The sequence below is a fragment of the Branchiostoma floridae genome, chromosome 7 (assembly GCF_000003815.2).
Source record: "Branchiostoma floridae strain S238N-H82 chromosome 7, Bfl_VNyyK, whole genome shotgun sequence".
Lineage (NCBI taxonomy): Eukaryota > Metazoa > Chordata > Leptocardii > Amphioxiformes > Branchiostomatidae > Branchiostoma > Branchiostoma floridae.
In genome coordinates, this window is record NC_049985.1 from 6327235 (window position 1) to 6341683 (window position 14449).

Below are 14449 nucleotides of genomic sequence, written 5' to 3' on the forward strand. Positions count from 1 at the left end.
AGCTGCACTGGGCCATGTACTGGGTTTTATACATCAATGCCTTATGGTTCAGGTGTATATGGATTGTTATTAGCTGCATTGACTGTTACCACCTATAGTATAGAGTGTATAAAAGAAAAAAATAGCAATGGTTCCTGAACAATTTTGGTATTTCCTGAATTCAGAGTGGTGCAGGTCAAATCTGTCTGGTGCAGGTAATTTCAATGTTACCTGCACTAGTGCAGGTATGCAGAAAAAAGTATTTCGAGCCCTGAAGTGTCATGTAGCCTATAACGGGCAGATCCAAATGGTCTGAGTTTTAGTCACTTTATCTTTAATGATTCAAGGCCGTTGGACATTGCCAGTGCAGTCAAGTTTACGTCTTTATACATGACAAGATGAATGTAGTCAATGCTAGTATATACAGTCAAACCTGTATTAGCGGCCACCTGGCCATAGTGACCACTTTTTGTCGGTCCCTTGGATTCGTAATGATTAAGAAATAGGCTTAGCGGCCACCTGTCCAACGCGGCCACGGCCACACGATTTCCGGTCCCGTTGATACAGAAACATTGCCTATTGCAACCATACTGCAGCCTTATGTCACCCTGCACCGAGTTTGAAATTGTAGTTTGCGAGGACTTGGAGTTCCTGACACTGACATGGTCATTTTTGCGGTAGCAGAAGGTATGCATGCCTTGAGCATTAAAGTGCAAGTCTTTGTCGTTGAGTCGGTGACTTTACCGATCGAGACAATGTTACTTGGTGAGAAAGATCATTTGTAGCTTGCTCATGGTCAATTGATCAACATTTTCTCTATAGTGGCCAACTGTCTGTAGTGTCCATATTTCTCCAGTCCCTCGAGGGGCCGCTATAGACATGTTTGACTGTAGTGTGTTGCAGTGCCTGCCACTCGCCTTCCATTGACTCCATGTTAGTGACCACAAATTGTGTGCTGTCATACTGGCTCTGTGCTACTGAAAGGCTTGTACAATATTGTAACCTGCTTGGCTGTAATATTGTAATTTGTTACTTTAATCTATTCTTTCGTAGCGTCATTTTGACAAAAGTGCTATATCACCACTTAAACAAAAGTGAACTGTCTTTTGAATTTGCGTCTCGGCAGTTTACTTGATACTAAAGGGGTTCTATATGTATAGGGTTCGTCATAGATTTTGTTTTTGGTTTGTCCTTATGGTAATGAATGAATAGCAATTGATGTACAGCACTTTGTAACCTAAACTGTGCGCTATAGTATACCGTAGTTGATAACAAAGTACAATGTACATGTAGTCATCATTTGAATAGCATTATTGAATATTGACATGATAAAGGCTACTTTTTCCGGCCATTTCTGTATTTGTATACTCATATCAGTTTCACAAATCAGCATGACCTTATAGTGGTGAATGAATAGTCAGGCATATTAACAATCCATTGATGTAATGCTTTTTGTCTATAGCAGTACCTATAGTGCACTCGTATTGATGAAAAAAAAGTATAATGTACATGTATCCACCCCCAAAAGCATTAATCTTGACCTTTGTTCTGGTCTTGTTCTATGATTCTCAATAATAAGACAATATGTATGAAGTAGATCCGCCTCCATGTGCCCTTTCTATTAAATGGTATCACATTTGTGGAGTCCTGGTAACCCCCATGTAGAGCCTTCTCATTATGCACGACATAGCTGGTAGGTACAAAGTAATTTAGGAACAGATACCGGTTTAATAACATTAGAAAGCAACAGTAAAATGTATAAAATCAGCAAAATTAATTTTATAGTATCCCCAAATCCCCCATATGGAGCCCAAATTAATATTGCCTATCAATCATGATATTTTGACAGTTATGCATGGTTCACAAACAACTTCGCAAACATTCGCCATGACTTACGCCCCATAGAGTAATAAAATCACCCGATTTACTAAAGACCAAAACCCGAAAAATCCCCATATAGACCCCCCTCTCACGGCTCGCGTTATGTATGGCCCAATTAGACGACGATTGTTTTTGAATGAGTAGATGTTCCTCTCTCTATCAACATTAAAACCATTCACCAGACCCGCTGGGTATAGATTTTATTGCGCCTTAAAAATGACTAAAATTTACAGTGACAAAAATTCTGCTTTCAATGGTTCAGGTAACCCCCTGGCATACCCTCTTAACTTTAATGCATTATCTTCAACTTCTGGTCTGTATCACTTTAGAACCCATGCTATATGAAAATGCAAAACTTTTGTTCGTACCTTAATTAGATTTTTCAGAATAGCCACCGAAATGTCAGTAATTTTCAGGCATAAATTGTTGGATTTTGGAGGGTCCCTGAGGGGGGTCCCAGAACGCCATAACGAAAAATAGCTGGAGGGTTTTAAGTATATGGCTGTTCATAGTTCCACATACCTATCACACATAAAAAGTTTGAGTCGATTTGGTCGACCCCCATCTTCCGGCCTCTGCCTGGTATTGCCTGGTTTTCTCGTGCAATGACTCTTAAGCAAATTTTCGAAACAAACATAGAGAACATTTTATAATATGTATTGCACATGTATTTATACAATTTCAGATGTGGTACGATCCTCGGCTAGAGTGGAATAAAGCTGACTATGGAAACGTGACGAACCTGGTAGTTCCGGACGAGCGAGTCTGGAAACCGGACGTGGTGCTCTACCAAAAGTCTGTATAAATCTTTTCGTATAATAAGGAGGTTCGTGTTTTCAACTGCGCATGCGAAGTTCAAGGTTAAAGGCGCATGAGACATAAACAAGACACGTCTGGACATTGTTATGAAAACTGATTGATGGAGACGACATATCTGGACGCATGGTCGAGAAGAACTGTTTACAGATCATGATATTTCACCTTTGACCTTCGCATGCGCAGTAGGATCTGTGCACGGCTTATTCTAGTATCCTCTTGGTTGCATGCTCTTGTGAGATCTGCATGGAATGGTAAGATCTCACAATATGCCTTGAGCATACTAAATACTTACAATTTAATCTCTGTAACACTAATTCCCGAACCTGTTCCTGAACCTGTGCCATCATATCAAATCCAAACAAGTTTTTTAGATGATAATGAAGTTTATTGCATATTCATGCCCCATTGGGGCTAAATGCAGTCAGTTTGATATAAATTAAAAGGTATCAAACGAAAAGTTATACATGTACAATCATGGTTTACATGGTTTACATTCTCGTCTTAAAACATGTGCAGACGAACTTACAGAGATTTTCCAGTATATCGTGATCAGATGATGACATAAGATATTTGAACATATCTTCCTTCGTTAGGTGTGCATATTTCTGATCTACATGTGTCGCATTAACGACTGCATTGCGCAGATCATTGTACAGTGAACATTATAGGACAAAGTGTAATTCGTTTTCTACATGCATGTGGTTCTTCGCAAAATACACAAAGTCTATTATCAGGAGGAGTTCAGTTATGTCTACCAGCTTCAATTTCCAAAGGGTGATCGCTGATCCTTAGTTTGGTCATGGCTCGGCATTTTTCTCTTTCATACAAATGCTTAAATTTTCTGTAGGTTCTTAGTTTATTTCCTTGGTTTTCCTTTGTGCCAGGAGAGTTAGGATCTGAGTAGAAGTTTTGAACAAAGGAGTCTTTTAGTCTTTGTTTTATTTCGGACTGAGCAAATGAAGTATTTCAATCACTGTTAAGCAATAGGTAGGCAAAACCTAACACCTCCAATATTTTACAAACATTGGATAGCCAGCATGGGATTTTACGTTTGTGTAAGTCCTGTTGAACAAGATATATCTTAGGAGCAACTTTCTTTCTTTTCGTACTTTTCTATCTTTGATCAAGGATGTTTTCTATATTGTCTGGATGAAGTTCTAAAATGATTTCATGGCAACTTTCCTAAGTCCAGCAATGTTACATGTAACTCCCGAATTCGGTATAGTGATGATAGCTTTCGCATAGATATTGGTCCATTTCACGCGGCGTAACTTTGGGATTAGTCAATTCTAGTACTGTGGATGCTTTCGGGGTAGTCCATGTTGTATGACGACTGCTGTAATCCATTTCCGAGAGGGCAACACCACTGGTTGTTTGTCAAACACAGTAATGAAATTTTGCCGATGTCGCTGCCTGCTGTACACATAGATCATAATTAATCATATATCAGGCGCTACTTAAGTCCAACGTCCTGCCTAACCTGCGGAATCCAACAAGTAGGAAGTAAAAAAATCATATCTATAATTCCAAATCGAAATATTAAATCCGTAAATCTTCCTGAATATGTTTTGACCCCGCTAGCAGTTTTGTGGACCCCTATAACACGACTTCCGATATTACCCAATTATTGATAACCAATGACATTCATCAAATCGCAATCTACTGCCCGAATGGGTGATAGCGGATGACCTCAGGATACCAGTTGTTGACCCTGGCCTTCCTTCAGGTCGTCCAATAAAATTTTGCATCAAATACGGGATAAGGTGATGTTCTGCCCAGTCCATATCAGTCATACGTATCTATGGGATCTGACATGACAAAAAAAGGTTTATTGCTTTTCCAAAGGTCATTAGAAGATGATTCTTCTGGATTTGATCAAAAGTCAAACAAAAGTCGAACCAAAAGAAGATTTGCATGCAGAACGCATCGTTTATTATTAATTACCGAGAACAATGGACAAATTCCTTAGCCCCATCCCCTTCCGTCAAAACGTACACCAAAAATTAACAATGATTGTAATGCAAAGAAAATAGAAATGACGAAAGTGCAGTCGCTTTCTGATTGGTTGAACTCGTAAATGATCGATACGATTCGTCGACATTTTTTCGCCTTCACTGATTGGTCAGAAAGTTCACGTAGCAAGAGAAATTCCCACGACCCACCCAACTAGACTGTCGTGTAACTTTGATTGGCGGCAATTCCAAACGCCATTACTTCACATGGGAGCGGTTTGCGAGACTTCAATCAACAGGAAAAGTCGTGTAGCTTCGATTGAAGGCGATTTCAAGAGTCGTTATTGAACTTCGGGACCGTTTCGCGACAGAATAATGACATCATCAAGTATTATCTAACAGTTTTACGGGTGTGGTAGAAATAACGTAATATTAAAAACTGGTAACAACCGTAAACATTGACTGACGATTCGGGAGTGAACATCAATAATGCAGAAAGTAGTAAAAGTAACCCCTTATTGTGATCCTGGCGGCGTAGCATTTCTAGGCTAGCCGAAAAGTCTAAAGAGGGTATCTCACTGGATTGCGACAAATTATGTTCGAAAGATGTGCCACCTTTTTGAATTTCCCTTGCTGTACATGTCTCCACCTTTATATCCTCTCTCGCACGATATTTCCTCTCTCTCTACCTTTATTACCTCTCTCGCACGATATTTCCTCCTCTCTCTCTCCACGTTTATTTCCTCTCTCTCCAAGTTTATTTTGTCATGTCACACTGATAATGACGAGTCATTGGGTGGTACTGTCCCGTAAAATACAAACAAAATGGCCACGCTAGGAATGTTACATCCTCAGTAGCGGCTTGTAAAGATAACTTGTAAAACTGTTTGTTTTACAGAATGTTATATCATTGGGGCATCAAATGTGTTGCTTTGCGAGAATTGAGAAGTAAGGTACCCAATTTAGATTCTTTCAACATGGATTAGGGGATTCTTTCACCGTGGATAAGAGTGGGTACTTTTACTGAATAAGTTACCGTCTCTAGATGTATAGTGTGCGCGCTGTCTCAGTATGATGCTTACGCCCCCCCACCAATTACACACAAATGTGTTATAAAATATACACACAGGGAAAATAGCTCTTTACAACACAGCTGCAAATAAATTTATCTGGTCATGACTTTAGTGTCTTCGCTGCAACCTATCTCAGAGCTTAAAGAGACTCCAACATGGCTACTCCTTGCCGTAAAAGTTGCGGTCCAGACGTGACTGATTCTATATTCCTCTGGCCACATACACACAGACACAAACGATATTCATATATATGATATGCGTAATTTGATATTGTACAGCATTGAATGCAAAATACTACAATATTACATCCAGAAAAGAGGTAGCGACGACAGGATAGTGAGTAATAAATAAAGCACTAAACATTCTTTTGTCTTTGGTTATAAAGCGCCGATTCAGCCTTCGATGGCTGGGCTAAGATGCACGTGCTGATCACCAATGACGGTACGGTGGTGTGGGAGCACCCTGCCATCGTCATGTCGGCCTGTGAGATGGACGTCTCCGCCTTCCCGTTCGACAGTCAAGTCTGCACCCTGACCTTCGGGCCATGGGTTCAGGACGCCACAGAGGTAATTGTAACGTGTTGTTGAAGTATTTGTTTTCGGTCTGTCTCTTTGATATGTTCTGTGTGTGTGTGTGCGTGTCTGTGTGCGTGTGTGTGTGTGTGTGTGTGTGTGTGCGTGTGTGCGTGCGTGTGTGTGTATGTGCGTGCGTGTGCGTGTGCGTGTGTGTGTGTGACTGATTGAGTGGCCCTAAGTGAGTGGGAAGATGGTCACAGCAAAGGTCAGACTTGCTGGAGTGACAGGAAGTATCAGACATGACAGATAATAGGGTCAATGGAAGAGCTCGAGGCTACTAATTAATGCACGGGGAGGTGTTGTTTCTGGCTGTCTGTTTTGTCTTCGCAGTTTGCATGATTTTTCACATGCTGGTTACGTACACTGCATAGTGTAAAGTGATCAATGGACTCCCAATGTAATGTTTATCAAATCCTTTATGCATAATTGATGAACTACAACTAAATAAGACATAAGAGAAACTTTATCGTCAAATGTCACGATGATAATAGAAGAAAATACCGCATATAAACCTGACAATGATGCATCGAGCACCTTTCAGATGCGCATTATTCTATCATTCTTCTCATTATAATACCATTCTCTCGACCGTACATTTGTACACTCTAGGTTTTGATGATCAGCGACAGCGCAGCGAGCAACCTGAAGCACTTCAGCGCCAACGTCGGCGCCTCCGGGTGGGACGTGCTCTCTCTCAATGCGCGAGACCAGAAGGTGTCTTACGACGGAGTCTACTGGGGCACAACTCCTAAGAACTTCTCGGAGACTGACATCACCATCCACCTGCGCAGGAAGCCGACGTTCTATGTCTTCAATCTTCTGCTCCCGTGCGTGCTCCTGGCCGTGATGATGGCCGCCACCTTCCTCCTCCCCATAGATAACGGAGAGAAGGTTTCCTTCGGAGTGTCCATCCTGCTCGCGCTGGTCGTCTTTCAACTGCTGATGGTCCAGCTTCTCCCCGAGTCGGAAAGCCTACCATGGATAGGTAATGTATAGCTCACTTCTCTAACACGGTATGATAGAGCTGATATGAAAAGGGGTACTAAAGTGAACTTGTGAGTTGTATAATAACAAAGCTGTACAGTTAGATGGTTGATTAATAGGCATTATTTATAGGTTTCAATGGTAAAGCTGCTTCGACAAATGGATCCAGAGGGTGGTCGTTAGAGCTTTGCATTTTTATTCCAGGGGAAGTGTTCAAAGTTTATGTATTTTTTTCATTTAGTTTCTCCCTGTGCTATCAGAAGACAAGCATCAGTGGTGGTAGTAGAAAGTAGCATTGACCGCTCCAATATCATAGCATTCCCCATTGGTCAGTAGTTTAAATATCATTTAGGGTCTAAAGTATGGTAAATTGGGTTCAAATTGGCGATGTTCGTGGACTCAGAGTGGAGTCTTTCTAAATGGGTGTAAGTTGTAGAAACTACTCTAAGTAGGCGTCTTTCAAGAGATCACCCCCATCATCCTATAATGGATGGCGTGATTTTGACCAAGAACTTCAACAAAAAAATTGTGAATGATTAATAACTCCCCCTACTTGTTAGGGAAATTACACAGAAAATCATAAGAAGGGATCTTGTTTGAAAGAAGATGACAGTAGACTCTCCAAGTCTCAATGTTGTACGGAAATTGCGACATTCATCAAATACTTCCCGATGTACTATGCATCATCATTTCGTTCATGGCTCCCTCAAAGTAATAAGGTCTGGAAAACAAGTTTGCCATGATATGCTACAGTGGCAACCCACTATATTTAAGAATTTAGCTCTTTCTCCACAACCAAATACTGTATATACATGAGTTGACTGTCTGTTATCTATTCACGAATATCTCACACAGTTGCCTACGTTCCCTACAGGCAAATTCGTCATCATAGCCATGGTACTGATGGCGGCTTCGTTGGCAATCTCCACCATTGTCATCAACGTCTGCAGCCGCGCCACGGGCCCGGGCAAGAGGCCACTGGGCCCGTGGACACGCCGGATCTTCCTCCGCTACATGTCAAAGATTCTTCTCATGGGAGACCTCTCTCAAGAAGATCAGCCCTATAGCCTCATAGATGGGAGGAACAACGTCTGTGGTGAGCAGGTACCGATGGCTTCAAAGACCGTCCAGAGCTTTGTTCTTCTACCAGGAGGTTCGGATGATGACAAGAAAGAGGACAACGCCGCGGCGACAGAAATGCTGGACATCATGAGAGGAATCAAGAAGGGACTGGACTCGCTGCTGATCTACTACGAGGAGAAGGAGAAAGTCGAGGGCATCGAGAGTGACTGGAAGCTGCTTGCCAAGGTGTTGGATCGGATCTGCTTGCTCTTGTACCTTGTGGGAGCTTCTACGTGCCTGCTGGCGTTTTATTTCAGCTCAACGGTCATCACTCCAGATATCTAGATGATGAATAAATAACTCTCCAGCATGTCAGAAAGTGATGCCATCGCTGCCATATCGTGGCGCGAGTTCAGTTAAGCAGAGAGATAAAAAGATGAACGCGAGAAGAGCCACGGCAATCGTTGTCTGCCAAGATGGACATGATGATGTGACGTTCGACACGGGACGTCAGAATATGCCAATCGTGCTGAGTTGTAGTGCCATATCGCATGGAGCTGTTTTGTACTGCGGAAACGTGCTTGTCAATGTGAGAATTTTAGTCCCGGAAGTATTGTTTTGTGGCTCAGTTAAGTTACATACGACAAAAACAGAATGAACACGGAGTAAGCTGTCAGTTGCCGCACTACGAATATGTTCATTAGTTATTACCAACATAATAGTGTGGCTAGGTTTGGAGGGCTTTCCCCAACAATATAGTTAGTATTGCAAAATAATCAGCGTGCTTAATGATTGGGTGGATACGTTTAAAAGTATATAGCATAATAAATATATGGAAATTGCTTGAAAATGGTCTGAAATGATTCGTGACAAGAAAGTGTCAATGGCATGACGAAATGTTGGATTGAATTGAGATGTAAACAATTGTGCATGTCATTAGATTATATGGTATGATATGACATAAGATGATAAGTATCCGCACGGTATAAGCGTTAATGTTTGATGAGGAAAGTAAGCATTCATTGATAACTAAATACATACTGTGGGGAACTAAAGAATATAGATAGTTATGCGATAACGAATTTAGTTGTCAGTTGTCACAAGACTATTGTTGCTATCATTGATAGTACCCTTTAAGAAATGAACTCACTTACTGATTGTAAAACTGAGGTTATAGAAAGTGTTTGTTAAAATGAATGACAATATTTAGCATGTTTAAGTACGTCATACTGTATTATGGAATCTGATACATATCACCAAAACGTAGGTATAGTAGACACTGGTACGAGGCTGAAATATGGACATATTAGTACCAGACCGTAGCATACATAGAGAATGTACTGTTACGCACGACGATTAGAGAACCAATAGAAGCTGGCATAAGAAGCTTTCGGAAGGCATCCGCCATCTTTCTTCAGGTCTAAATGTAGTTACATGATCTAGGAGTCAAGGTCTCCCTTCAGACTACAGTAACTATCCTTGAGTTTTAGTATTCTGCGTTAGAATGTGCGAATTGTGATGTCTTTGACTTGCAAATCAAAGGATTAGCTGAAGTTGTACTCAGGGGTTTGAAATGTGGAATAGTTATTCGTCATGCCCCTCAATCTACATATACCATTCAATGCGTATGGGCTATGAAAACTGCACTGGAATATATGTATTAATGGCGACGTTTCGCTTCAAGCTCTCAAAGCATGTGGAATAGCAAACCTGGTAATACTTCTGGCTAAATTGCTTCAGGTGTCAGAGCATGTGAAATAGCAAATCTTGTAAATTTCAGACCCAAAATCAAACCTGCCAGTCAAAATGTAGACCTTAGTCCCTAGACACGGGTTATGTGCGGCTAGGCCTGAGATATGGTAATCAGACTTACATCTTGTTTTGTAAATGCACAACGTTTAATGGCTAGTATGTATTTATAATTACTACTGTGTATAGATTCTGATTAAAATAGTCTCTAGTAAATACTCAGCTATGTACTACATTGCAGTTACGTAAGTAGTATACATTGTGGTAGAATGTATAGGACCTTAAGAGAATTAGTATTAATGTGTATTCTAATCAAACTCAATAACATCTATAACGAAATGTTGCGAGCACTTGTCCTTGCTGTCTCTATATTGTGTTGAACGCGGAATGACTGGATCAACAGCGCCATCTACTGAAATCCGAGATAATGTACAGTCTTTGACTTCATCAAACGTATTCTGTGCTTTGAGCAGTTTTATCTGATAATAGAATATTGGTATGACCTCCGCTTAAGTAGGGTTGAGCAAGTATGGAACAACATGCCAAGGAATTGTTCTTTATTTCATGAAATGATAATGTGACAATTAGACCGACATTCATTATTCAGGCCAAGTAGTATTAATTGGTCGCAGCAAGTTTACATCTTAGCTTCAGGAGTTACAGTCCTAGGCCTGACCAGCAGAGCCACGTGATAACATATCGGGAGGCTTTCTGCTAATTGAATACCTCTTACTCGTTTCTGCAACCGCCATAAAAATGCTTCCGGCCACGTTAACGATATCCCTACATCATATGCAACAGTGAAGGACCTGCCTTCCTGTGAGCATATTCTCGATTCAAATCATAATCTTATGACAAGAACACCAATATGATAATATTCGAATATGTATTCAATAAAAGACCTTATACATTATATACATATCTATTTTTAGATTCTATTCGTTACTGTATTGCAAAGAAATCATAATCAAAGGGCCAGTTTAAAAGACACACACAATTTCTGCAGCAGCATTAAGACGTCATTTCCGTTGCCAAATGTTCTTTATGTTGAATATAGGATCGCGCATATTACGTTTATCCAACCTGGTTGACTCAAATCATTTGTGATATTTTTACATTGAAAAAAAAAAAAACAACAACACCTAAGTAACAGGGAAGATAGCAAATAAACTATGTCACAGGTCCGAGTGAGCATGTATAGTCGAGATACATTACGGTCTTCACAAATGCATCATAATTGCACATGCGTACCAGGAACTGCGACATGGCTTATTTTTGCAGCTTGGAAACACGCATAAAAGAAACACGCAGGTATCACAATCCTAGACAATGGTAGAGAAGATCTTGGTACAAGATTGTCGTAGAGAGATGTAACTGGTAGTAATTCGACATAAAATGTATATTTCTTCCTATAGAGTCTGAAACAACATTACTTCGTCATACGAACTTACAGAGATTTATTTCGTTAATGTTACAGAAACAATACACACACTAGTAATAACGCTATTGTCTGTTTAGTTGTCTTCGGAAATACAATTCGACTATTCAAAATCTCTGCACTTATATACGTGACATCTTACGTTTCTACCATGACGAGAAAGAAATACTCCGGACCCAGGCAAAGGAGCCTTCAGAAGTATAAACGTTCATATAATCATCTATTCGTCAGCTATCTTATCTAGAAATCTCAAAATTGTATGAATCCTACTTGTCTATTTATTGTCTCAGGAAATGAATTCGTCCGAGAAGCCAACTCATATTGAGATTTAGAGTTTTCCTCAACCTATTGGCAAACCCACATCCATGGATGGCTATCTGAGGTGAAAAGCCAGCTAGCTTGTAATCTACAAACAAACATATTGTCTTTTTTGGCTTCGGATATCTACCATCCCCCCATCCCCTCATCCCAGGCCTACCGATTGTGTACATCAAGCAGCAGCTCCTGAGGTCGTGTCTGCGATTAATTCTTCTCGAGGCGTTAGCTCTGGCCAGCCGCCAGCCAATCAAATATCATCCTTGGTGGGAAAGTTGTCAGCCAATCACCTTGCCCCTAGACCGTAGGCGGCGACGTGATTGGTTGGTGACGACTGACCAGGGCTAACGGTGCGGCAAGGACGGATCGCGAGTCGGTACGCAAAGGGTAGTTGCATGATTATACACTACCGGGCCTAGTTAGGGAGAATACACTACGCATATATACCCAGGCAGTTAGTACTCTCTGTCTGCATGGAGAGTTGTACCGGCTACATTTCCCATGTGTTCTCCGGGGGATGGCCCTCCTAGGTAGTGATCTATCTTCTTCCCGATCAGCCAGATCTGGCGGTTTGTGTCCTCCTTGCCTTCAAGGAGCTCGTATCTAAGGCTTGAAATGTCCTGCTTGATTTCTTCGAGCTCACCTGGAACGAAATTACAAGCCGTCAATGAGAGCAACTCTACAATTTTTATTTTACTAAACATGTGACTATTCCAAACGATAATGTGTCAATATTCAATGAAACACGTCCATTATATTCAATTAGCAAATGGTTTGTATAATTTGCGCCCCAATTGTCACCTATATCGGGAACAAAGACACCCTTGCAGTTCCAAAGAAAGTCGCCAGGATCCTTAATGCATGCCATTTTTCTGCCTAGGCTAAAATTTGCTATGTACCACTCAAAATATAGCAATCATGGTATGCCTGCTGCTGGTACATGGTAAACCACTAAGGGAACCAAAATTTAATTATATCTAATCTAACATAATGATTGGTCAAGACCTAGACACTAGATACCTTACAGCCCATCTATAGCTTCTTGAGTGATGCCATTCACCCATGATTTATCAAAACACAAACACAAGCAATAAACACACTGCTGGAAGCATGATCTTCCTTGCAAACTTTAAGATAACACATTGACGCTAACAACAAGTGAGATAATGACTGCTGCATACCCTCGTTGATCTCGCCCTCCTCCTGTGCACGCTGTGCAGTGAGAATGTACCGCTTGACCAGTCTCTTCATGATGCACTAAACCATGAAACACTTTGCTCATGACACCGGCACAAAAGGCTCTATAGCATCTCATTATTTCATCACTAACATTAACAACAAAAATACCACTGCACTTTTTACATAAAGCCGATAGGGAGCCCAAGTATACGTCACAGAATTAGTTTCATGCATATGTTTGTACTCGAAATAGGATATCTGATTGTTTCACAAGCAATTGCCAAGCACATCGAATGATTAAAATGAAGCAATGGTTTGAATGTCTGGTACGTGAAATTCAGACTGGCAACCGAAAGAGGTTTCAGGTTGAAAAATCAGTTTGCAATAATTTGGAAACGACAACATTCAACACCTTACCTGGTATTCTGTAGGCGCGTCTATTGCCCGAATGCAGTTCATCACGGAGAAACTGTTGTCAAGCTAAAAGGAAGAAAAAAAGCGAATGGACTGAATTAGGTATGATAAAGAAATTTGTCCGAACATACAATCGTCCTGTAGGTAATAGTTAAGCCCATTATCGACAGGAATCCTTGCTTGAACAGCTGTCGATATAAAGAAATTTGAGCCGTGCACCTGGTATAAGAGATATTAGAACGATCTCACTGCGAATTGGAATCGGCGGTATTTTGATTCAAGTTTATTACTTTAAGTGCATGTAAGAACTTAACAAAATACAAAAGAGTCAAAACAGCTAGTGTGAAAAAATTCAATAACATCAATACAAACCCCTGTAAATCGTAGAACCGGATCTTTAATCACTGCACGAAAAAAGGAACTTACCAATACCGGTGAATAACAGGTATTATCATATAGCCAGATGGAGTTGGCCAATCAGAGGCCCCCATTTCCCATGGGTTATCAGGCCGTAACCTCAAAAGTGGTCAGTTATTAGAATAACCGACCACTTTTTGGACCGCACCATTATACAGGGGACAGTCATGAATTTTTTTGTACTGTTGTTTGTGTGTAAACCATGCATAACTGTCAAAAATATTATGATTGATTGGTTATGTTAATTGGGGCTCCACATGGGGAATATATCGATACTTGACAAGGAATTATGCTGATTTTACACATTTTCATTATTGCTTTCTAACGTGATGAAGCCGGTACCTTCCTAAATCACTTTGTATATACGTACTTTGTCGTGCCCAAGTGAAAAGGCTCTGCATGGGGGGGTACCAGGACTCCACTTAATAGTTTGTATTGCAAATAAGCCACATGTTGATGCTGATATGCTATCTCACAAACAGATGATTAGTTAAAATTATTAGTTGAATGATGATGATGAAATGGTTTGTATTCTATATACACACTATTGTACAATATATATATTGCAAATGTATTATTATGTCAATGTCATTAAAGTGTTTATCTTGTTAT

General features: G+C 40.5%; 2 protein-coding genes across 3 annotated transcripts in view; one reads left to right on the top strand and one right to left on the bottom strand.

The window, feature by feature from the left end:
• The window catches only part of LOC118419384 (neuronal acetylcholine receptor subunit alpha-10-like), a 37334-nt gene extending 28258 nt beyond the window's left edge, over positions 1-9076 (top strand). The window contains exons 5-8 of the mRNA XM_035825749.1: positions 2546-2655; positions 6090-6270; positions 6889-7264; positions 8138-9076. Coding sequence (XP_035681642.1) covers positions 2546-2655; positions 6090-6270; positions 6889-7264; positions 8138-8670 — 1200 coding nt within the window. The 3' untranslated portion in view covers positions 8671-9076. The remainder of the gene's footprint in view (positions 1-2545; positions 2656-6089; positions 6271-6888; positions 7265-8137) is intronic.
• Positions 9077-11205: 2129 nt separating this feature from the next.
• The window catches only part of LOC118419520 (short transient receptor potential channel 3-like), a 60905-nt gene continuing 57661 nt past the window's right edge, over positions 11206-14449 (bottom strand). For both annotated transcript variants that reach the window (XM_035825938.1, XM_035825937.1), the window contains 3 exons: positions 13424-13486; positions 13009-13084; positions 11206-12470 (listed from right to left, as the gene is read on the bottom strand). In XM_035825938.1, the coding sequence (XP_035681831.1) occupies positions 12283-12470; positions 13009-13084; positions 13424-13486 (327 nt within the window). In that variant the 3' untranslated portion in view covers positions 11206-12282. The remainder of the gene's footprint in view (positions 12471-13008; positions 13085-13423; positions 13487-14449) is intronic.